Source organism: Amia ocellicauda, chromosome 4 (genome assembly GCF_036373705.1).
Source record: "Amia ocellicauda isolate fAmiCal2 chromosome 4, fAmiCal2.hap1, whole genome shotgun sequence".
NCBI classification, from domain to species: domain Eukaryota; kingdom Metazoa; phylum Chordata; class Actinopteri; order Amiiformes; family Amiidae; genus Amia; species Amia ocellicauda.
In genome coordinates, this window is record NC_089853.1 from 2,920,411 (window position 1) to 2,946,697 (window position 26,287).

Genomic DNA, 26,287 nt, shown 5'->3' on the forward strand with positions numbered 1-26,287 from the left:
AGATAATCACATCACAATTAAAAATAAATGTTTTGCTTTTATTAAAGCATTCAATCTTACAGTGATTGAAAACATTTTACATGAACTTAGAAGCTACATTTATTGACTTCTATACTAAGGGAACAGGTATCACAGCAGATAATGGACACATGTTCTTCTGCATCTTCTTTAGAAAGTATATATTCTCCTCCACAGCGGCATTCATACATATAGGCCTGCTCACCTGAAAGTAAATGTAGATATTGTCAATATTTGAAAGTGTAGAAATCCAGTTAAAATATTTTCAATGCTGAAACAGCACATTCAAAGTATATTTTGGCTTTTGTGATCTGCAGTTGAAAATATTAGTTTTCCAACTGAGCCAAAGTCTATCACAAGTATGGTACAGTAACAGAAAATACTCACCATCCACCCAGTTCATATCTTCAAGAAAAACTTGAGCATCAACTGGCCATCTCTGCTGCAGTTCAGTGGCTACAAAGGAAATAAGAGTTCAGTTTTAATACTCGGTTATTACGCACTGTGTTAGTGCATGGCATGTGCAAAACTGAGATACATCTGTAAAAGCTTTGGAAGATGTTGCTGTTCTTCAAGTTTCCCAAGTTCAAATACAGCAAAGATTTGGACAAACCCTTTAATAATGTTTGTACATTTCTTACAGCGGACAAATGCGCTCTCCGAGGGAGGGAAACTAATCTCTCTGGCACCTCATAATTTTCAACTGCCTTAACTCTTCGGCGTTGAGTTAGTGGAACGTGTGTTCGGCGCCGGTGTCTGTCTTTCGAAGCTCGACTGCGGGACTCGAAGGACGACGTGCTTCCAACGCAGTTTTATGTGACTTAATTGTAAAGTGATTTTCTTACCTCAGTGATGGGTATGAAATTTATGCTAATTGTTAGATAAGTGTGAACTGGTTAGTACTGATGTTGTGACCTCCCCTGGGATAAGGGTGCGGAAAGTTCCATTTCCTGCCAATAATGGTGAAATATAGTATGATATAATTAGAGGTCTGCGAGGTATACATATAATTAAAACATTCAAGCGTTTTCAAGACAGTAACACATTTCGGCACCTGCTGGGGGGAAGAAAGCCCTTTTAAGGAGCGCGGCATCAATAAAAAGGATGATTTAACTCACGGAATTATATATTAAAAAAGTTATTCATTTCAAGTTTACCTTTTTTTCACTCTTGTGGTAAAACAAAGCTTTTTAATTCTTTAATATTTAATGAGCTGCCATTGCAATTGGAAATGTTAACATTTCCATTTAGCCGTGCAATATTTATAAGCACTTAGTAAACCAGATACAGCCACAGCAGAGTTCAGATCAACACATTTTTTCACTCCAGTGCCAGAGAGATTTTTTTATTTTTTTCCTTCCCTCCCATTGTAGCCTTTGACCTGCAAATCAAGGTCAATTGTATGTGTGAAATGTAAAGGTGATGAACTCTCAAACTGAAATGGAGCCATTTCCAAACCCAACATCTCAACTCAACCACTGCTTTACACGGACTTGGAACGGATTGGCAAATTTTCAGATTCCCCAAATGAGGATCTCCCTTAAAATCTGCAGAAAGAAGATTGGAACTTTGTTTTAAACTGAATATTCTGATAAAAAGTGAAAGTAAGAGCTGACCAAACCGAAGGAAAAAATAAAGAGAGAGTGTCACGTAAGACCACCACTGCGCTCTTCTCATGTTGTGCCCGGGCTTTCAGTGCACACTGCTTCACTGGTATGCAGGTGATTTCACTTCTGACAATATTAGTACAGTAGACACCTCCGCCGGGCAGGTCTGTGTGTTAATGAGGATTCAAAAAGTTCCCAGAAACAGCCCAACAGAGGCCTTTGAACAGTTTCGAAACGACTCCTACTCCCAGAACGGCCGTCGTCGTACTGTAAATGTACAATCTGAGTGCTCCGAAGCCTGCTTATAGCAATGCAGCTGAACCTCTGGACTCTAACATTAGTCTTAATTGGATAATACAGTGTAAGCATCAAAAGCCTTTAAAATTCCTCCACGTAAACAAAATTCAAACTATAATAAGATTCCAGTTATTTGAATACAAAGAACCGCAGTTCATTTTAGTGCGCCCAAACAATCAATTTTATTGCCCTGCCATGCCAAGCTAGAAAGGGCAAATTGGGACCTAATCAAAGATAAAATGAATAATAGATCCACTTATATAGTTCAGCAAATTCCTGTATTGTTTACATCATTTACAAGAGCTACTGGGCTCAAGACTTAGAGATGTATGTCAATATTGTATTTCATTGATTCGTGCCAATTATCACAACAGGGGAACTTGCTCTCAACACGCCATCCATGGACCTCTAGCACAGAGCTCTGTGTGCAACAGGAAATTGTGTCCTCCACAACTACATCATAAAACCATAGACGTGATTGTTTGAGATCTGAAGAAGGAATTATGAATGGTTTATTTTTGAGCCATAATTCAATAGGAATTGTCCCGATGGTAAATAAAGCTCCTCCTTCCAATTGCTGATACTGATGTCTGGAAGTTTTTGTTACTTTAATTTTAATTTTAGTGCAGATTTCATTCAACATTCATATAATGTACACAACGTAGCATTTTAATTTCCCTCTGTACCATCAAAACTGTAATCTACTGAACTATACAGAGGTCAATTTTTTTTTAATTTAAATTAATGAACTGGTCGCATACAGACCTTTACAATAATTATATTGATTATAGTTTTAACATATGCAGAATGCCAAAACAGCCCAATATATGCTTTAGATGATACTTAATATCATCGTTCATGTATTGTAACCCATTTAGATAACTCCACCACCATTTGCAATTATTTTATAAGAGGCAGCCGAGTGAGGCAGAGGCAAACAGAGAGAGCAATGTGAATATGAATGAATGAATGAGAATTTATCAGCTGGGCACATGAGGGGATACATTTCAACCTCGATCTGTCAAGAAAAAGTCTACATGAAGGTAAAAACGCAGTGAGCCTAATTGGAGAGAAGGTTAGGGAAGTACTTCAGAAGTAGTTCAGCGATATAGTCTAGTGGCTAATTTAATGATCAACCACACGTCAACTCAAGTGTGTATGTGCACTCAGTGTAGTTTTGCTTAATCACATACTTTATGGTGCATCACACAACCATATACAGGGAGACTATGAGGTCAATTGGCCACTCGCTAACTTGCCTATCCCAACGTAGACAAGGAAGCACCAGAGGAAGAGCTTCTACCTTCAAGGTCTACCTAGAGGGAGCTACAGCAAACATCTGCAAGTCTTAATTCATTAATGGCATATCATCTCCCTGACTTCCCTGCGGGGGGTGAGGCTCTTCAATCTTTGTGACATGTTATCTAAATTAACTGCGGATTTGCCTGTACTCCAGTGACCAACAGTGAAAGTTAATGTGTGCAGTAAACACAGACCGGGAACTGCAAACAAAGAACAAACCTTTACAGGAACAAGTTTATTAAGTGTTATTATGTAGTGAATAGTAACTAAAAGTAACTTGGTCACAGCTAACTTTCATATGCTTTTTCTCATGGTACACGATTGAAAATAGCAGGTGCTTTTTCTTTTTTTTTTTTTTGCAGAGTTCTGCTGCTTTGCAAAGTCAACATCCCATCAAAACTAGGCTGTAAACAATTTCAGCAAAAGTCACCAATCATACCAGCATCTAACATGATGTTTTATATGTTGTTGTCCAGCTTTGCAACAATAAAACCAGATATTGCTCTTGTAAAGTGAAAAATGCAAAAAACCTTTCCTGTGTACTAAATAAGCGTATTCACACACACACACACACACACACACACACACACACCAAGTCACGCAGAGAGGCGTCACAATCTGAACAAACTCCCCAGCGATGTGGCTGAAGAGACAATTTGGGAACATTCAGAAACAGACTGGATAGGATCCTTGGATCACTTAGATATTAATGGACACCAAACGAGCACGATGGGGCGAATGGCCTCCTCTCGCTTGGACACTTTCTTATGTTCTTAAGTCCTTTGAAAGATTTCACCTCTGTATCCTGTTCACACATGGTATTTTGTCACTATCTACGAATGAGGAGGAATCCTGGCGAACCACACACACACACGTTAGTGCATTTAGGAACAAAGTTGGATATCAACGATGCCTCAGCTCGCTGAAAGGCACATGTTTGATCTGTCACATGGACCCGGGCTGCTGAAGGGAGCAATTTATCCCTGTGCAGAGGAGCTCTATGCGGAGGCTGCCGGGAGCCCCTGACAGCATGGCCCCCACAGACCCCACCGGGGAGCTCCCAGGGGACACTGCAGCAAGAGGGAGGGGTCTCCATGACAATACACGCTGCTTCTAGCGGTCGGTCTGTTAACCCCTTTTCTGCTGCTGGTGTGGCCACTTTCCAGAAGTTTCAATGACTAACGTGCTTTCCGTGGGGGAACAAGTTGTACACATAAGTATCGTTTTTGACTCAAATGCCCCAAGTTATATCCAAAAGATTCCCATTCATTTTTACACACAGACTGAAAGGAAAATCCAGATCACTTTTTATTTTGACTGGAATGCGTGTTGATAATTCATTAATTAGAGTTGATAATTCAATATAGCAGTACTTATACATGCATTAGTGCCTTTTACAGGGAAAACAATAAATAAATAAACATGACATGAAGGTGCTGTGGAGTCATTTCAGGTGAGACTAAAGCTATCGGAGCACAATATGCAAAGCTTGACACTTTGCTGAATTTGCAAAGACAAAATACTGTTGGTTGAAATGCTGAGATGTGCATTGAGAGGAATAGAAGCAAAGTTATGTCAGGGAAGATGGAAACGAAAGTGGCCCTAGTACAGCCATTTATACCAACCCAAACCATAGGGGTGACGAGTCATTAGCATGCTGGACGTAGGGATCTCACAAGGAGCAGTTGCAATATATTTTATCACGCACGGGGGTTAAACACGACATACTGATACACGCACGTGTAAATATGAAATACTTCCATCGCTGCACAGCCTCTAAACACTGAATACGGCACGCGGCAGCTAAACAATAAGCAGAGGAAAGGATTATCGATTTAAAAAAAGGTGATATGTAACACTTTATTCCATCTCACTGAGCCTTAAATAAAACCATTTGTGAAGAAACTGTAATTAGCACTTAACAGGTTCTTCTTTTTAACATGCAATTTCTTTAATTAGTTTCAAGAGTGGCCTGTTGGAGGTTTCTCTCGTGCAAGCTGGATGGCAAAAATAGTTTGGAATGAAATTTTCACTGTCTATTCCCCAGGGCCTTAAAAAAAAAAAATAGAAAGAACCTGTGATGAGCGAAAGTGTCAGCAAATTAGACAAGCCAATCTTTAGAAATAATGAGAGAACATCATCCTACATGGCTTGGCATTTTATAGACACCTAAATTACAGATATACAACTGAAAACAAACCATTAACCCCTCCACCTGCCGTCTGCAATCCTCAACAAGTCACTCAGAGTGACCAATTCCAAAAGGGACCAAATATTCAAACTCACAAGACACCAGTCAAAGTCACCGAGATCTTTCTATTTAACAAACAGTATAAATGCAAACTTATTGGCATACATGTAAGTGGTTAAGAATGTACTTATTAACGTAATCATCTAGAAGAATGAGAAAAATATGATTTAGTACAACCATTTTGTTACTTATTTTATTTTGGATTTGGGAAGATGGTTAGGAAAACAGGATCTTTAAAAGTGATGAAATGAAACCAGAATTAAAGACACATATGCGAATAGTTAATTCTGCCACAGATTCCGTTAGTGACCAGATGCGCGTTTGTGTCTTCCCCACACCGGTGTGCAGTGAATGTATCGCAAAGCTGCAATTGCCGGGCACTGAAAGGAGCACTTAGGACAAGCTGTTGGGCGTTACATTCATGTTTCTCTGCAAACATCTGCTTAAAGGTGTTAGAAATCTTTCAGAGCGATCCCCCTCCAACCCCGAGTGCAGTTTGTACAATGGCTGGGCCTGACAATGCGAGGTGGAGGGATTGTGTGACTCTATTGTCCTGTCTGTCAGATCAGAGGACACAGCGAATGGCTGATCAGTAAGGTTTACAGGCCTGCAATTGAAGCGGCTTAAAAGCAAGAACTACTAAGATTCTTTAGGCCACAGAATAACATTAAACAACTATTAGCAGCTTGGCTCAATAAAGCTTTACAAGGGGTCTCGCTGGGTCACTCACAGCAACAGAAAAAAAATAAAAATCTTTTTTGTGGCCCCATTAAGGCAACGTACTAAAACACAGAAGATATATGACATCAGCTTGTGAAACGGCCACTGTATTTTGGCAATTAAACGGTGCACATTAAATGATAAAATGATTTGTAATTATTCAAGCATGACTAAACTGTGGTTTTAAACACTGCAATAACAAGGACACAGGACCAGGGGCAGCCTGATTATAAACCGGGCAAACTACACGAAGATGTCTTCACTTGCAATTCAATTATTTTTGTGAGTAATTGCATGCTTTCATGAAGAAAGAAAGAAAAAAAAAAAAAAACACAACAATATTTTATGTAACCGTCACTGTGCTTGTTTTACCGCGCCGAGCCCAGAAGCAGGAGAAGAAATTCAGGCTCATATTTAATATTTAGACACAAGCCTTTCGCAATATTTTGTTGTAGATCATTTGATTATTTTATGTGCACAAATCAGTCTTTGGAACAATTTGTATGGAATCCATTTTTTTCTTCTTCCCGACAGTAATGTGAAGATGCTTGTCATCAATCATAATGAGTATTACATAAAACAGACCAATTATGCTGAAGTAATGTAGTGAATAGACTTGACTGTTCATCCGAAGGAGTCTGCTTGTTGGTCTTATTTACAACACTTCTTGTTGCTGACTTTATGAGTGGATGTTTTTGGTTTAAAGTAAATACAGGAATATTTTATAGGGGGGGAACTCAAAAAACACCTTGACAAACATTCATGTTTACTACATACAGATCAATCTGGTCTTTTATGAGAGAGATATTCTTGCATTATCATACATCTTAATCTGAATTTCACAAAAGATATATATTCCTTTAGGAAAATATAGGAAATCTGTATCTGGTAAAAATGGCTGTACAGACGTGAAGGCTAAACTGCATCAATAACAAATAATCCATTATTGTAATCTTTTCATATTCCAATCTAGTTTGATACCAAAATCTCTGAAATTATACGCACAAAAAACATCTTAATTGCTCTCAATTAACCATTTTAAAATGCGTGCCAGACAGATATTACCCTTATTACTACTACCCGAGTCTCTCTTTATGCTAACTTTAATCCCCCAAGACCCAGGGCAAGCCGTCAATATCTAGTCCAGCTAGTCTTGTTAAACCAGCCAACCACCACATTTAAAAAAACATTCCCCAGACAAAATAGACTTCTGCAATACGTGACAGGCAGCCCAGAATATACAAACACACAATTCTGGAAGGGGTATTTTTAAACGTGGATCGGAGCTAACAAGCTTGACAGTAACAGGAAAACATACTTAAAGCTGTTATATCTACACTCTGCATACTTAACATCCACAGTTATACAATTTATTTCGAATTCAGAGATAGCACATTTCATATACCATTATGCACTCCAAGGTACGCATCTCCAGAGACGGTTGTTGTTGTTTTTCTTCTCCTTTTTTTCGGTTTCCTTTAAGCATAACGTGACCAAACCTTTATTTCTCGGAAGTTATTTTAACCTCGGCAGTAGGACCTGAATCATTGCAGGAGAGAGAAAGCTTCGATTGTGTGCCACCCTACAATAGGAAACAAGTCAATATGAGCCCGTGATGGCAGTGTGCTTTCATCAGACACTTTGAAAAATGATGTTGCCTACATGTCAGTGCTGGACAAGAGTGTGTTACCGAGTGCAGCTGAGTGTTTTCCCCACAGGCAATACACTATTAGTGACTCTCCCCATTAATGGTGTGGGGTGGATGTACATTTATTGAAGGGTCTAATGGAAGGCTGAGGGACCTCTTTCCTCAGGCAAGGGGAGAAAGGCAGCCTATCACTTCATGTAATAGTAGCCCATGTGTGACAGACCTGACCTATATTTCCCCCTTTTCTTACTCCCTACTGCCTTGCTCTGCTCTAAGGAGGCATTTTGTGAGAAATATAAAGGGAACAAATACCATGCTTGTTTGTAACTTAGTTTAATGCCCGTTTCTTTTCTGCTTCTCTTTCACATATATGCATCCTGCAGAGTAGGGTGCTGCCTGTGTAAAATCACATGCAGAATAAGAAATATATGCTTTCTTTGTGTGTGTGTGTTTTTTTCTTTTGTCTGACTGGATTTTTGTCAATACCTTTTTTTTTTGCTCTCAGACAAATTATTTATACCAACATATACACGTACGTTCATACATATTAATGTGATTTTTCCAAATAAATAAATAACCTTTGGATAAGTTCTGAAAAGAGATATCCAGGAAATCTCAGATATTTGCATAATTTAAGTTATGCTAACTGGGTTGATTTCCGCTTCAACTGAACTGACCTTTTCAGATTGTATTCGGGATTTCTCTGGTTATGTACCGTTTGAACGACTAAACTCGTACTGTTCGCTGCTTAGCTGAATATTAGGGACACCAAATAAAGGAGAATAAGTCAGGGGGCTGGTGGCAACTAGATTACTACTACATCTACTAATAATAATACCTTTCATACAATTGTGATACACTAAATGACCATGCTGCTTCTCTGTACAAGTAATGGGCCCAGTTTCCTTCTCAAATGAAGGAAAAGTTTCACATTTCAAACTCTCTCTATCGTAGTGTTTTATATAAAGCTGAAGTGACGCACAACAATCTGAAGGGGAAAGGATAACTGCAGGGCTGGGTCTGAGCAATATCAACGCAGCGCACTGTGTTGCACAAATACAACGCTGTAAATGGGGTTGCGGGCTGCACTGCGAACACCACGGTATGGCTTGGCAGGGACCCACCGCGCCGCTGCAGGTCGTACTCTCGCTTTGTCTCCTCGTTGCCCAGGATCTTCCATGCCTGGTCGACTTCAATGAACCTCTGTACACGTTGCTCCACTTCTCCTGGTGGCACATCTGGACTCTGTTTGTCTGGGTGATACTGCCAATCAAGAGGGGGAGAGAGAGTGAAACAAAGATAGAGGAAAAAATAAATAAATAAAAATCTCTTCATCAGATCCGATTTATTTGTTCTGAGGTGGGAGAGGGTGACGGGTGAGGGGTGGTAGGATGCAAAATAGAAGAAAGGAAAAAAAAAAAAACAGCCACTAGCACCGAGACACAAGAGACTGCAGCCAGGTTAATTAGACCACAGGAGTCACTGAGAATCTGCCGGTAAAAACCTGATGTCACAACCTGCACTGACAGCATTTTCTGGGTAATTTGCTGATGGACCTGCTCGTCTTCTGGACAATTTACCAAAAGAGGCTGAGTAAAGCAAACAAAAATAGACCCAGGCAGTGCCGTACAATATGTAAGGCGAAAAACCTCGAGGACAGTTTTCACAACGTGATGGCTGAGGCAGAACAACATATATCCCTCATGCCCAAAACGCTGGAAGAAAAGGCCCACCCTGAAGAATGCACTGTGAGATGACACTAGGATTCCCGAGCAGGTTGCCTACTTATCCTCGCTTTAATAAACACACACACACACACAAACATGATTAATTAATTCGGAAGTACTGTTTTGTTGTAAATATCAAAACTGCTCGAGGGAGGTTCACATTTGCTCCCAATTTGGCATTCCTGTTCAATTGTATTTATTGCTGATAAAACAACTCAAATTTCTCCTGCAGGTTTTTGAGCTCCTCCGTTGTGCCCACAGATTAGTGAGGGTCGCAGCTCTCACCAGTGCTGGGTTTAGTATTTGCCCATAGGGGGGGAAAAATAGAAAACAACTTAGATCCTTTCTAGCAAGCATTGAGCTGGACGGTGATTATAATCTGGCACTGGCAGGCAGGGCCTTGCGTGTGTGTGTGTTTGTGTGTTTGTATGGTCACTGTAGGGTTGATACTGAACCACAATAACCAACAGTCCTGGCAGGCCAATTACTGTCTCGCATAATTATATTTTTAATTTTAAGTAACAGGACGACTAACTGAATTCAACTAATCATTTCAAGCAATTACTTTTAAAACTAATTAAAATTCGTGGCGGTTGTACTCAGATGTTATCGGTTTTTTGTTTCCACTTTGTAAATGGATGCGCTGAAAAGAAAGACATGAAAAAATAATCAACTTTGCTATAATCCAAAAATCAACTTCATGCCTTGATTGCAAGAATCATTAAGAGACTCTTTAAATGTAAAATACGCAGCCCCATTCTGCTTTGTGATTGGGGACTGTGTTCATTTGTTGAAAGCCGTATGCTTTTCTCATCAAGTTTGAATTGTTTGTCAGCATCCGCAGCGTTACAGTTTAAAAGGGCAAACAAAAAAAGACAGCAGAAATGTGAGAAAAAAAACGAATTGCTAAGTCTAGCACTCAAAAAGTAGAGACCTTGTACAAAATGTTCTTCGTTGGGAGAAGCAGGTATGAAAACAAAATGATAGCAGTCGTGATAAACTAAAGTTGTCCATTCAGGGAATTTTACTGATGGCAATGGAACTGAAGAACAAGGCGCGATACAGCAAGAGTACAGTTCTATGGCCAATTCCTATTTTACAACAAAGTGTTAAACATTAAAAACTCTGAAACATCTTTAAACTTGAATACGATGGATAAATCATGAAATATATTATGAATGCCATTGTCAGTAATAGTGCACATGAATTAGCATAACTGTTATCCAGTGTCAGAGATGAAGAATAAATGTAACAGGTGTCGGCGTAGCTCTGATGAGAAAGATCACCTTGACTGACAGTAAATACAGGATTGAAAACCTTAAACTGTTTATGTACAACGCTAAAACATAACATGTGACTGCCATCTTAAAACCCTCGAGAGCTCAAGCATTTAAATTAATGGGGCTCTTCAGATTCTATTTGAAATCTTCCATTTTACATTTTAATTAAAAACAACAGGAAAGCCGCAATTTCTACTGCATTTAACATTGCTTTGAAATGTGGACATTGATTCAATTTACTTAAAAGCTTCCAAATGTATATGATACAAAGGAAAAGGGGATTATATTGATTGCCAATGCAGAGATTAAGATTAAGCACTGCCTAACACGAGCTTCCACAAAAACAAACGTTGAAAAATGTCAGCCAAAGCACTTACTCCTGAACTCAAAAGTAGCTGAGTGAGAATATCGCTCAGCATCTTCAAATTAAAATGCGAATGTACATAAAAGACTGAGAATATTCCTCATTTAATACATTTCATATATTTACCAAGAAAAAGGCTAAGTATCTTGCTAATATAGTTATGCGGAGAAGTCAAAAACTTGATTATGATTATCAATATTGTACATATCAATAAAATGTCAAGACTAGTAACATTTTTAAATATACAAAATTCACATGGATTCATATCCTGGCAATCAGTATGTTGTGAATGCAGTTTGAAGGAAGCACTTTCTGTAGTCTCTGAATAGGTACACCAGCTTCTTAGGGGGGATATTTGACCACTCCTCCAACTCCCCCAGGTTACGTGGCTTGCACTTATGGACTATTTACTTCAGTTCAAATCACGCATTTTCTATTGGAATGAGGTCTGGAAATAGTGATGACCACTCAAAAACATTGATCTTCAATGTGTGCTTTGGTCACTATGCTGTTGGGAAGTCCATTTGTAACTAAGCCTGGCTGTCTTTACTAGGGGTGCTCCAGGTTAATTTTTCACAATATATTGGGGGATGTTGTGGAATCCATCCTTTCCTCAAGTGTAACAAAGGCACCAGGACCAGAGAACTCAAACCAGCCCCAAAATAAAGCAGGTTCCCCTCAATGGTATGAGGGGCAAGATGCTCTTCTCAATAACCTATTGACCTTGTTTGGACAAAATTTGAACGCATTTAGAATAATCGTTGAAGCATACAATTCTTTACAGCCAACTTGAGTTTTTCTAAATGAAATGGTGTAGATTAGAAAAGATACTGTGGAGAGCAGAATAGTTTCTGTGCTTTAAAAGTAAAAAAAAAAAAAAGAAGCAAAGAAAATGCTATCCATAGTACTATCTTTGACAGGGTAATTAAAGGGCTTTATTTGGTAAGCCATACCAAGCCCTCTGATACATAAATCAACTTGCACTCATCTGCTTCAGGTGTTTTTTATGAATTTCCATATTTCAGGATAGGAAGGCAACTTTTATACCAAAAAAAACCCATCAGAAAACATCCCACATACAGTGTGATAGTGTGATCAGATGGGTTGGCCTTCAGTACTTCCCTATAAGTACCATGCTTTCATTCCCAGAGATATGCAGAGAAACCCATCTGATCACACTATCACACTGTATGTGGGATGTTTTCTTATAACTACACGTAAACGCATTCCTTTCAAATCTCATGAGCTATTATCAAACAGAAGTATTTACAAGTTTCACATTTTGTGTTTTGCGGTAAGTGGCTTGCACTCTTCTGACATGACACGTGACATGCAAAGATAATAGAAAAAAGCTCTGTGCCAACACACAAGGTAGATATTCAGTTATTAGATTAAAACAATCTTCCTCATCCAGAAAATCCATAACTACTATTTGTTGCTAACAACACCTATGTCTTGGAGTTACCTCAGAGAATTGCAATTACTTCACCTGGAGGAATACACGTTGCACTGTGTATGGTTGCAGCCAAGTTAATTTCTGTAGAAAATAATTTGTGTTGGGAACATTGAGCAGAAAAGGGACTTTTCTAACAGCTCATTTTACATGCCAAAAAGCCACAGGAATCCAATTAAAACCTAAACCCATTAGTGAGCTTGTGGAAATTAATGGCACATTATTGTAATGGCATAGTATTAAAAATCCACCTTTGCTACAATAAAATTAATATTAAAAAAAAAAAAATCTTGTCTCTGTGCCTTTTCTGATTAAGTAAAAAAACTGCTAAATGGTAATAAGATGAAGGTCTAAATTTGTGAAGGAGACAGACTGACGTTACGTACAAAAGACTTGTTATGTAGACCACCTAGCTGGGTACTTCTCCTTTCTACAAATACAGAAGTTAACTTACACACCGATCGAAAAAAAAAAAGTTTTAGTAAGATGGAATGCAAATTGGAATCAAAAGTTTGATTTTATCAATTAGTCCAGAGACAAATTTAGGATTCTTCCTATTTTGAAGATGCTTGTTGCCTCCTAAGCGTAGAGCACACCTTGCTTTGAGGTGTTCACGGTTCATCAGGTTCTAATTAGGTAGTATGTTCTGTCAACACTTTCATGCACTTCTCTTCATTAATTGATCATTCTGCCAAATTAATGACACTGCAGTGTTGGCCTAGAGATCCCCGAGCTGCCTTTCCTTCTAGAAAATAGAAGGGGGGGGCAATCACAAAAGGTCGCAAGGTAACTGTACCTGTACAAGATTTTACACATTTCGAACACCAAGTCTAAAGGTTAATTATACCTAGCAGGAGTCAGATCTATTCCCTCAGAGAGCACTCTGTTCCCAGGCCTCAAACCAAAAATAAATTATAAAATATAACAAAGGAAAAAATTAGCCACTGCTACTAATATGCCACCTGAAAAAATATAGTTATTATCAGCAATACAGACACACCCCCTGTGGATGATTTAAAAAGGTCATACAGCTCTAAATGCTTAATTAAAGTCTCATGGTCAGTATACTTCTACCACATGGTCTACATTTATGGAATTTCATGTCTTACATCAATTACATTGTTTAGTAATACTGCAGACCCTGACACCAGAGCGACATTCATAGGATTTCATGCTATGCACACATTATGCTTACAATTTTGGTTTTGGCTGGGGTTGGCAACCTGGCTATTAGGCCTCATAATGGGGTGAGTATTCCTTCCTGAGAAATATATATCCCCTGCCTCCCGATTGAGTCATACACTTGATAAGGTTTAACCTAAAAGTCTCACCTTAGTGTTAATTAAAAATAACCTACAATCTATAGAAATCCTGAAAAAAACTCATCCTGTTGGAATTGCTATCTTTTTTAGGACCAACAAGTGGGATAAAAGCACGAGGGTGTTAATTTGATGTAAACAGGACTGGCATGCGCTGCTGCTCGCTGAAATAGAAACATCATCTTTAAGTTCAGAACTTGAGCAGATCCAGTGGTGTACAGTAAGTGAGTGTCGCTCATGCTTGTGTCTGACTGGATGAGAAATAACATCAGGAGGCCAGCTTGAAGTTTAAATGACAGCGCAACTTGAAAAACAGTGCCATCCATTGAGAACGAATACACTGTGAGAGTGTGCAGTACAGAGATTTGAATTAACATTGATTATGTTCAAACATTGCACGTTTACCGTCATTTGATGTTTCAACTACTTATCTTATGTTAGAATTAGCATGGATATGTTCAGGCTTTCATTTATTTTTAAGCATTGCTTGTTCTTGATGATTGATGCTGAAACACTGCACTATGGTGCATCTTTGTAAAAGAATAATAGAAATAATCATATATACTTTCCCCCAGAGTTGTGTCTCATCTGCAGAGTTTAAAACTGCAACATGCCCACCGATCTCATTGTCAGAGCACAGACGCCGTCTCCTCACAGGTGTGAAGTGCTCAGCTAGGTACTTTAGCCTTGACAATACCTTTTGCCTAGCAGTGATAACAATTCAGTCTGTCACACAGGTCTCGGTCTGATTCCTCAGATGTTGTACTGTGTAGCACATGTGCAGCAGGGCAGTGTAAAATTGAAATTGATAGTATCCCGTAAGTAATACTGATGTAGTGAATCGCAGTAATACATAAATACCGAAGAACACAAACAGTCGGCAGTGAAATCCAATCCCAGTTTAATGTGTATCAGCTTAATCAGATTTCAACTGCTGCGTTTAACTGTAAGGGTTTAAAAGTCCCTTGATTTCTCAGTGAGTTTAACATGTCTGCAGTCGATATGTTTTTTTTTTTTTTTATCTACACGTACCTCCTCATTTTAGTACAATTTATTAACGCTAAATACACCTCTTACTGATCTCACTCAGCATTGGAATCACATTTTCACTATGACTGCTTCTTTCTCAACTTCCCCACTCATCCGTCACCAGCAGTTCTAGGGGCCATTTACCACTCCGGCATCTTGGAATACCATTAAATATAACCCAGACATCTGCGAAAGGTGCCAAATTTGTATGATAGTCATTTATAACAGTATATTACTGGTAGTGTTTCTGAAGCACTGCAGTGGCTGAATTTATAGTTTATTATTCAAATTAGATAGTTAATAATATTACCACAACTACTAATAATAACAACATGTTAACTGGTACGTTTTTTGTGGTCTCTTCATGAAGATTAAAAAAAAAAGTATTTAAATATATTGTATCTAACAAAAAACAAAATAAGCACCAGGAACACTTGAAAACACACAATCTCTCTCTCTATTTCTGTCTCTCTAACTCTAACTTCTTCCTCCTTGCAAGGATTTTTCCCTTGCCATGTAGCCAATGAATTTGTCATAAATACATAACAGAATAAAAAGCTTGAGTTTTTAATAGTGTCTTCTCCCACTCTGAGTTACGGTCTTTAATTGCCGTCTCTTGCACGCATTGTAAAATATTCATTTACTTGAGCTAATGGAGCTGGGGAAGGCAGGGATACAATGAGGAGGGCTGGCGATTGTAAAGCACTTGGAGAAGTGACTATACATCATTTCCCCCTCTACAATAAACTGCAATCATTTTTTACTCAGCTTGTACCGACGCTCCGAGAAGCCAACCATCACGGGGCAGAGCAAAGGCCAATAACATCACGCTACTGCCACCTAATGTTTGAGGAATTACTAAATTAGAACATTAAAAAAAAAAATGCATTGTGTTTAGGTTTTGCCTCAAGCAAATTCTATTTATTTAAGTGAATGAATGGATTATTATATTTAAGAAAGGCTGCTTGACAGTTCTGGTACAGTCTAATTCCAAATGTACAGAATGCGCTGGAACGCTGTCCAAACAAGTCATGCTTTTAAACTGTATAGAGGTTAAAGAGTAACTGGAAAATCGCATACAAAACACACACACATTTATATATATATATATATATATATATAAGTCTTCCTGCTTTTCTTTTTAAGTTAAATATAGTATGCAGACAGTAATACTTACGAATAGGGTGAACATGTAGTGAAATCCATTCTACATGATTAATCACATTTAAAATACAATTATGCATTACACCTAAAAGCGGTGATGCTGATGATACAATAAGAGGAGTCTGAAAACTGTACTGACTGTATAATTAAAAACAAATCTTAATACGAATATCATGTTAGGATCTAGTTTTAATAAGGCTCTCATACAGAAAAAAAGGAAATGTTTCTAACGACTACATAGTGTATCCAGAACCCCTCAGAATTATGTGTATTTTTCAGAGTAAATTAATCCATAAGGTATTGTTGTATGGAGCAAGTTTAACTGATATAATAATTTACTGGCTGAATTTATAGTTTATTATTCAAATTAGATAGTTAATAATATTACCACAACTACTAATAATAACAACATGTTAACTGGTACGTTTTTTGTGGTTATAATATATAACCACCCTATGAATTATATTTGTTTTTTAACTTATGTGAATGGCTGAGTATAGTTAAAAAATAAATAAAATGTATAACATCTGCACAAAGTCTCCAATCTATAATTGTTCGGAGACTATACACTACATTTAACAATGCTGACAACAAGTAACATGACTTGGCAAACCATCAAACCAGAAGTACGAAATGCTATTCTCACACAGAACGAACACACAATGCTAACTCGATTTATTTTGTATAGTCAATATTAGCAAAAAAAAAAAATATATATATATATGCTTTTAGAAGAAACACTGAAAACAATCACTGAAAGGTGTCCTGTTTTTGGATAAATTACTTGTCACCTGAAGTCAATGAGCTGTGGTTAAAATGGGTTGGGGACAGGAAGAAAAGCTACAAACTGTACAGAGAATAATTCATACTTTTTTTTTTAAAGCAAAACAATAAAGCTCTTCTTTCTCACTTTTTAAGATGTGACCTTCAATAATTCACTTTCAGATTTTGGCATTTGATGTGCAGTCTATTCCTGGCACAGTAGGAGTCCCAAGAAGTGGGTGAAATTGGACTGGAACGAGCACATCCCACATATGCTCACTGAAGTTTGTGTGCAGTGGTTGGTCGGTCCATGACGTGATTATATGATTGTGTGCTAATGTGTGGTGTGATTTCAGTCACTGCAAGGTCACAGGAAGTGCTCTGAGAAGCAATTGTAACTACTATAATAATTCTGCAAATGATCATGAAGTTATTTAAACCTCCTCAGGGGCATTTGCACTGAGCCAAAGCAGAACTGCTGTTACATCCAACTGTGCCATTATTTTCAATGTGGCAATGTGACAAAATTATAACTAAGTTCAACTCTCACTAAAAACATAGGTTCAAAGTACATACCAAAAGTGCCAGTTTCTGGTACTTCTGTTTCAGTTCTTGAAAGTTTTCTGAGGGATTGGCATCAAGAATGGCATACCAGTCTTTTTGACAGATATTTTCATCCATCATATTGTGCAGGATTCACAATTCACTTTTACCATCTTCTGAGTGTTTAGTTTGTATAACCCTGTAAGAAAAAAGCAGTTGTTTTTAAATTAACATTTTCTTTGAAGACCACATGTGTGTGAGTTTTTCTGTGGTTTTAGAAGATTTATGGAATGCAATTAATCTATGGAATATGTATGGAATGCATATTATTTTCTTATTAATGTCCAATGACAATAATGTGAGGTTTCTTATTTGAGTAACAAGAATATGTTACGCAGCTGCTAATTTGTATTCATATTGATGATTTTCACAAACTTTGGAAACTAGCAAGTATTCAGCAAATTTGGGACGATAACGTTCAGAAATAAAGCAATATCAAGCTCCAATCTTGTCAACAAAGCATTCAACAAAATAAAGGCATATTTCTGAAAACTGGGGAAAGGACAGTCGCCGAGGCTTAGTGCTTCAGCCGCTAACTAGCCCACAATCCTAATCCGCGCTTCGTAGGTGGATCTGACGCTTCATCTGACGTATTAAAGCCGGTGTGTGAATTGATAATTGACTCAGGAAGGACGGGAAACGATTAGTTTGGCTAAAAAATAAAATAAAAAAATACAGCTGCTACCACAATGATTAGAAATATTACTGAATTAATGACACAGACCTTGATTTGGCAGGTTCAGTCTGTAAAGCGCAGGAAGTCATCCATCCGTTTCCACAAGCCGCTCCAGCCTGAACGCATGAACATGTCTGCACCGCTTTTTAACTTCCCCGGGAAACTGTCATGTTAGCCAAAGCTACATTCCAAACTATATAAATATCATTACACACCAATAACTGTTTATTTGAATTAGAGAATAACATGGTTTCCACTTCCATTTACACATTTTCTATTCTAAATGCATATCAAAATAAGACGAATATTACACCGCTTTCAGTAAACGCACTGCACATTTTCATTGCAGTTATCTATAGACAGAAAAAAAGGATGTACATGAAACATGAAAGAAATTAATTTAAAATGGTTTAGTTTGAAGCAGAAGCATGTTGTCTATGTTTCCTAGTCGGACCGAATAAGCCACGCAAAGCGCCACAGCAGCCGCTTCATTTCCGGTGGAATTTCCCCAACTTCCGGAAAGGCGTCAGCGCCTCGAGCGGCGTGCGTGCGTAACGGTCAGGAGCTTTTCAATCTCTCCTTATAACATTATTATTATTATTATTATTATTATTATTATTATTATTATTATTATTATTCATTCTATATGCAATCCCGCTGTAATAATCAGGCCCATATTATTATTTTTAAAAAAACTTGTTAGTAGCCTATTATTATCATTGCATATTTTTGGTAAATCTTAGTGTAAATCTAAATCTGTATCATGTAAGTATAACTATGTGCAGTAAAAACAAAATGGGTAAATTGTCTAAAAATTAAATGCAGTATGTGGTATATATGATATTCTAGAACATTATTGTCATTCCAGAATTAAATTAAGAACAGTAATAGAACAAGGACAGGTGAAGATAACTAAAAGAAAAAACAACATGTAAGTAACAAAAACTATATAGATTATTGTTACATGTTTAGATGTACGCAGTTGTTTTATATTAACTGTCATACTGGGAGTATGTGGTAGCTTCCAATACAAAACAGACGTTATTCATTGCAAAATGATGTGTACTTAGAAATTAAAGAGAATCATGGTGTAGTATTGTAGTGCCCTGATATTTACTTATTTACGTACTGTAATTATGTACAGTATGTGTGTATTGAATGTAGGCAAGTGAAAGATAATTGGTAACCTATTTTTATTCATTCAGAATTATAAAAAATAATATAATGACCTTGTAATTCTGATTATATACGTATCCAATTTGTTCAGGGGTAATAACAAGGTGGTTCACTCCAAACAACACTGCTTTGGAAAATACAGAGTCCACAACTACAATTGTCTACAATCTATGTGAGAATTCAACTGAAACATGTTACACATCAGCCCTGGTTCTACACAGAACCATAAATATGTATGATTGGGTTTCATGAAGAACCTTTAAAAAGCGTTAGTTTTTATATATGCAGCCCTTTCAAAAGGGGCACACATGCTATAACTGAATTTGCTTTCCAAATACGATCTTTTAAATATGTATGATTTTGTATATACAAACACACGCACACTAGAAATGTACGGGCTCAAATTAGTGCAATAAGTAACGAATTCAAAAATATATATTGTAAACAAAACAAAAGTTGAGAAAAAATGGATGTTGAGATAAAATAAAACAATGGAAAGCAAAATGTATAGATTTGTAAACACAAAAATATATATCGAAAGAAAAAAAAAACTTGAAAGCAAATAATGTTAAATCGAGAGCAAAACTGCCGTGTTGCGATGCTACGATCTTTGCCGGTTTCTTTGATTTGATTTATTTATTTTTGTTACGAGTTTTGTCTGTTTTGTCGTGAGGGCGGGATTTGCAGGGAGGCGTGGATCCTGGGTGTCCATTGGTCCAGCAGGTTTGAGTGACGGCTCTTCTGACCCAATCAGTGCGCAGGTGGGCTGGTCTGGATGGTATCGCCTGTCAGTTTCAGCAGCGGCGCCGGTTCATTGCGCATTAAAGCCCCTGTCTGCGCAGACCTGCAGTCAAGAGCTGCGCAATCACTGATCACCGCCATTGAGCCCAACATACAGCACTGACACACAACACAGCACTCACCGGCTCCGTGCACAGTGACATGTTAAGATCATGTTCATATTAATGTACCTGCAGAGCACTTTAATTCAGCTGCTCAGATAACAGCGCCAGACTGATGGAGATCACAGGATTTAGCAAGAGGCAGATGGAGGGGCATCGTATTCATTAAGAGCATGTGATGTGCCAGTTTATGTTTAGGTAAGAAACACACACACACATACATACACACATGCACACATACATACACACATGCACATATACACATGCACAGTCACCTACAACATTACTGGCGCCATCGATAAAGATGCGAATAAAGGCTGTATGAAATAAACACATGTAATATGTAGAAAGCGATTGTCCACAACTTTTATTAAAAGCACGCTTTGTTTATAATTGCACGTAGCTGCTCCACTCAGTCGGGGTCAGTCAGCGGTGACGTCAGATGTGTGGCAGAGCGACTGTCAGACCAGCCCACCTGCGCACTGATTGGGTTAGAAGAGCCGTCACTCAAATCTGCCGGGCCAATGGAGACCCAGAAGCCACGCCTCCCTGTAAACCCCGCCCCCACGGCAAAACAAACAAAACTCGAAACGAAAATAAATAAACCTGCGCGAAAGATCGCAGCATCGCCAGCAAAGAGAGTTTTGCTCTCGGTTTAACATTATTTGCTTTCAAGTTTTTTTTTCTTTCGATATATATTTTTTGATTTACAATTCTATACATTTTGCTTTCGATTGTTTCATTTTTTATCAATTTTTTTTTTTTTTTTGGTTACGATATTTTTTATTTTGGGACCTACACAATATTAGGCAGGTGGTCATAATGTTATGGCTGATCGGTGTATATATATATATATGTGTGTGTGTGTGTGTGTGTGTGAAGCTTAAAGCTTACCTTTAAACATTGCAAATCTACTCAATTACTTCTAATTTGAGTTTGATACAGACCTCTTTAACCATAAACAGAAACGCATCTTCTCTGAAAAGGGATGGCGGGAGTAAAATGGCAGCCTCCAAATGTAGTCCTGAAAGGCAATACACAGAACATATTTAAAACACTTGGAAATTTGTATTGCATATCCTATTACGCATTCAGAATGCATTTGAGACTAATCAGAAACATTAACCTTTCTGCTCATGTTCGTCCAGACATCTTGAAGAAGGTATGTCAGTGCTCTGTTCAGGATCTGAGGTGCCGTCTTGTCCAGCTGTGTGACTACCATCCTGTCAGTGTCCACCAGAAGGACAGCCTCCATCTCCCACAATAGCTGCTGTTTAAATTGAACAAAACACACACAACACTCTGGAATTCACCATATGTCTTTACCATCTCAATATTAATAATAATAAATAAGGATATACAGTGTTCTTACAATGCACAGAATAGTGTACATGTGGTAGAGCATTCCATACATGGAATAAATTACCAATTACCAATTTCTGACTTCTTAGGCGAGGGAATGTCTCCAGGATTTCAATGGTGGTGTGCCTGGCTATGAAGTCCCTGTGATGTCCCTGGCTGCTCCTCATCTTCTCCTGGAGTAATTCTAGTTTGGGCCTCAGCTGCCATTGCTCTGATATGGCCTGCAACACTCCTCTCATATGATATACTTAGATTTTCCAAAAGCTTTTGATAAGGTTCCACACCAAAGACTGATCCTCAAATTGGAATCTGTAGGCATTCAGGGTAATGTAAGTAGATGGATTATGAACTGGTTGATGTACAGGAAACAGAGGGTGTCAATTAGAGGAGTCGCTTCTAACTGGAGTGAGGTTGTTTAGTGGAGTTCCACAGGGATCAGTACTAGGGCCTTTGCTTCTTATAATCTATATTAATGATCTGGACTCTGGGATAGTTAGCAAACTTGTCACATTTGCAGATGATACTAAAATAGGCGACTCAGCAGATACAATCTCGGCAGCACAGGCTATTCAGAGGGACTTAGATAATATTCAGTTGTGGGCGACACCTGGCAGATGAAATTCAATGTAGACAAGTGCAAGGTAATACATGCAGGTAACAAAAATATCCACTATAATTACACTATGGGAGGAATAGAACTAGATGAAGTAACGCATGAGAAAGACCTAGGAGTCTATGTGGACTCCTCACTTTCTCCATCCAAACAATGTGGAGAAGCAATAAAAAAGGCAAACACAATGTTAGGGTATATTGTCAAAAGTGCAGAATTGAGCACAAGGGCAGTGATGTTCAGATTGTACAATGCACTAGTTAGAGCTCATCTGGATACTGTGGACAGTTCTGGGCTCCACACTTCAAGAAAGATATCGCTGCTCTAGAGGCAGTTCAGAGGAGAGCAACCAGACTTATTCCAGGTCTGAAGGGAATGTCCTACTGAGAGACTGAGGACCTGAACCTTTTCACCCTGGAACAGAGGAGACTACGTGGGGACTTGATCCAAGTCTTCAAAATCATGAAAGGCATCGACCACATCAAACCAGAGGAGCTTTTCCAGATCAGCAGGGACACACGCACCCGGGACACAAATGGAAATTGGCCTTCAAGGCATTCAAGACAGAAAACAGGAGACACTTCTTCACACAGAGAGGCGTTACACAATTTTGAGTTTTACAAATAGCCAAGTCATTACAGTTTAATGATTTATATCATTCATTAATACTGACCAATAATTACCCCTATGGGAGACGGATTTCCCGTTAGACGGATTATGTTGGATAATGGAATTCATCTGGAAGTCTGTTTTCCATCACACATTTTAACATATATTGTAGGCGACAAACATACTTGTGTGTGCAAAACATTAGGGGTTAATTGGGGGAGAGTTTGGATAGCAAGAAAGCTGTGTGTGTGTGTGTGTGTGTGTGTGTGTGTGTTGTCTTGTTATGCCGCAGTGAAGACCATTTTGTTCACTTTTGTTTTGGCTTTCGTGCCAGTTTGTTACCTGTGGTTTTATCTCTGAGCCTCCTGGCCACCCCATCACACACACTTTTGTGGGGCTTCTTCTATTAATTCAACATTGAATAATTTTTCAACAGTAGTTGACATCTATTAACCTTGTATTTATTATGGACGTGAACTCATTGTTAGAAGTCACTACTGTATTACCACACTTGATATGTCTTTCTTGTACCTGTGTACAGAAGTTGGCAGTATTTACCCATTTTAAAAATTGTAAAATTAAATCAATAGGATCATTCTCTCTGTTAAATTCAAGGTAAGGAATCTTCTTGGTTAAAAAGTCTTGACCTTAAATCAGACCAGATCAGAATAACAGGAAGAAAGTAACCAAACAACAACAGCAGTTGCCTTTGATTGTTATTATCTTCTCCCCAGTACTGCGGAGAATATTTTTTAAATTTTGACTTCTATTTCATTATAACAATACAATAATTATTTTGCAGTCAAAAAGACTGCCGTTTTACCCGGGAACCACTAGATGCCCAGCAACAATTGCAGTGACGTAAATCTGACGCATCTAACCCCATGAGATGTTCAATATGGGTCTGTGCATTGCATTTCACCCCCCTTTGTACAATCCTTATTTTGTTCTGGAATTGCACAAACACACCAGCCAGCAGTGAAAATGTGTATTGTTTCCTATAAGAATATATGAAATCCATAATGGAAGACGAGTGTAATCAGAGCAGCGGTTGTAAAAACCTCTTCCACCCACGCCGGAAGTTGTCAGCAGCTGTTTCCGGCGGCGCGGTCTCCATGGAGACGCGAGACTCAACAAGGTAAGACGGACTGAATCCGCATTCAATCTGCTTTACAGCCGCAGTGTATCGCTAATAAACAGCTGCAAAACACCCATTTCAACATGACATATTTTGCGTGCGGCTCTCGCTGGGGTCTAGACCAGAGTGCTGGACACTTGTCAGTAAGGCAGGCACGTTAAGGGTCACATGTCGCTTCTCTGCGGGTTGTGTTGCACTTACAGCCACCAAATGCTGCCACAGAGTATAAACATGTACAGTGTATCTCGCTACTTTATTACACGAAACAGTGTTTCACTTCAGTGACACAGGTACTACCAAATATGTATATTTTAAGGCCAGTTTCATCTAGCTCAGTAATCCTAAATTAACATAAATAAGTAATTAAATAAAATGTCAGTGCATACACACCATCAATGAAAACAGTCAGATAATAACCCTTTGAACTATGAACCTGAGTGCACTGAACGGATGTATCTCTTAAAGAAAATGGGTGGGGGTAAACTTTGTGTTTTTCTGTGCTGCAATTACTTTGCACTTAGCTACGTACTATGAATGCATTTTTAAATATTGATTTTCAGTTTTATAGCTGGGATTTGTTATGATGCTACTACGATTGCCATGGCTACTATCATTAATATTAGAAGTCGTATTTGTATGGATCAACAGTAGTATTAACCATCAATAAAGGCAAGTAGTATTATTTTAGGCTGATTACTATAAGACATCTTAGTCCAAGACAACTATTTAAGCAATGTGAAACATTACACAAAAAATAAATTATATGCCTAGGAAAAAGCAAATCTATAGTACATGGCAGGTGATAACATGATGGTAATATTGAGGTCATATTTATTTTATAAGATCGAACAGCGGAGAGAGGAATCATTGATTTAGAGGGCCAGGGTGAATATCTGGCTTCAATAATGCATAAGCTGATTGATTGATTTTCTGATTGATTTCTATGGAATGGCAAGTTTACAGTATAGCCAAAAGTCACAATCGGTTTATATAAATTTGGTATTACCAACATTTTGTCCTCAAGGCATAAAATGGTAATGAAAGTTTCTGTGCAATAAATCACAGCACATAAGGTTTATATTTTAGATGCTATATATGATAAAAGTAATTCTTCATTCTTTTTACAGCTTATGTGGACCTTACTGGATCGTTGTTAACAAAAAGATTGAAATTATTATCCTTATTACTACTACTACTACTACTACTACTACTACTACTACTACTACTACTACTACTACTACTACTACTACTACTAATAATAATAATAATAATAATAATACAGGTGATCTGCACATGCCTTTATTCAAGGTAATTTACGTGCTTTAACAATCACATACAACATCACTATAACATTAAATTTATATATTACAGTTAATAAAATACAGGTATTACTAGGACAGTTTAGAATGGTCTAAACCAGACACCAGAAGGAAGGCATAACTAATCGATCTGTAGATGATAAGGGTGAGAACAGATATAGGGAGAGACTGGAGATAGGAGAGATAGCAGCATGGTGAAGAGAAGGCTGTGTAAGGACTGGGGTATTGACTAGGGGCAGCAATAGGAAGACAGTCCAGAGTATGAGAAAGTCATCTGGAGAGAATATAAGTAAAGCAGCAGAACTGTATATTAGTTGAAGAGTGCAAATGGTGGAAACAGAAATGCCAACCAGAAGACAGTTCATGTAGTCTAATAAATGAGAATGCATAGTATTAGATTTGACAACTAAACCAATCAAATATTAATTGTAGATCATTTATAAGGCTAATAATGAATTTTGCTTCTGTAACCTACCACTACCCATTCTCAACAAGTGGTGCATGTTACTTCCTGGTTAATATTCAGCTTTTCAAGATTTATCAGAGAGAGGTGTTAATTTGTAGGATCCCATGTGTTAAATACAGCAGAGATAGTCTATTTAAGTCCATTAAGTCATCTAATGAAGACATTTCTTGGGTTCATACCCTGACCTTTCCAACTTGGTCTTTATTATTTATAGCATGATAATTTAATTTGTTATTTTAATTTAGGCCTGGTGTATAAAGACACTGCTCTTTCAAACTTTAACTTTATTTTCATTACTGCTTGTTGGCCAATTTACTTAATAATAATCTCAAAGTAAATCAGTACAATTAGTAAAAAAACACTCTTTGATTTTTTTTATGTATCTAAATACATACATGATTTTCCTCATAAGAAATAGGATTTTAATTCAGCTAATGTTTTGATATTCTGTATATTCTACATAGTTAATTTATACAACATAGGTG

At 37.9% G+C, this 26,287-nt stretch overlaps 1 protein-coding gene across 1 annotated transcript; it reads right to left on the reverse strand.

Annotated features, from left to right (window-relative positions):
• Nucleotides 1-17: 17 nt before the first annotated feature.
• On the reverse strand, nucleotides 18-18,675 carry dnajc24 (DnaJ (Hsp40) homolog, subfamily C, member 24). The gene is made up of 5 exons (XM_066700516.1): nucleotides 18,269-18,675; nucleotides 17,518-17,683; nucleotides 8,968-9,106; nucleotides 406-474; nucleotides 18-223 (listed from the first exon to the last, which is right to left on the reverse strand). The coding sequence occupies exons 2-5, from the start codon at nucleotides 17,623-17,625 to the stop codon at nucleotides 87-89; spliced, it is 453 nt and encodes a 150-aa protein (XP_066556613.1). The 5' UTR covers nucleotides 17,626-17,683; nucleotides 18,269-18,675; the 3' UTR covers nucleotides 18-86.
• Between the last annotated feature and the right edge of the window lie 7,612 nt (nucleotides 18,676-26,287).

Coding starts and splice junctions, on each gene's coding strand:
- dnajc24 (XM_066700516.1), bottom strand. CDS start 17,625: ATGATGGATGAAAATATCTGTCAAAAAGACTGGTATGCCATTCTTGAT. Junction 9,107..17,517: donor ACCAGAAACTGGCACTTTTG/GTATGTACTTTG, acceptor CTTGATTGGCAG/TATCACCCAGACAAACAGAG. Junction 475..8,967: donor GTACGACCTGCAGCGGCGCG/GTGGGTCCCTGC, acceptor TTTCCTTTGTAG/CCACTGAACTGCAGCAGAGA.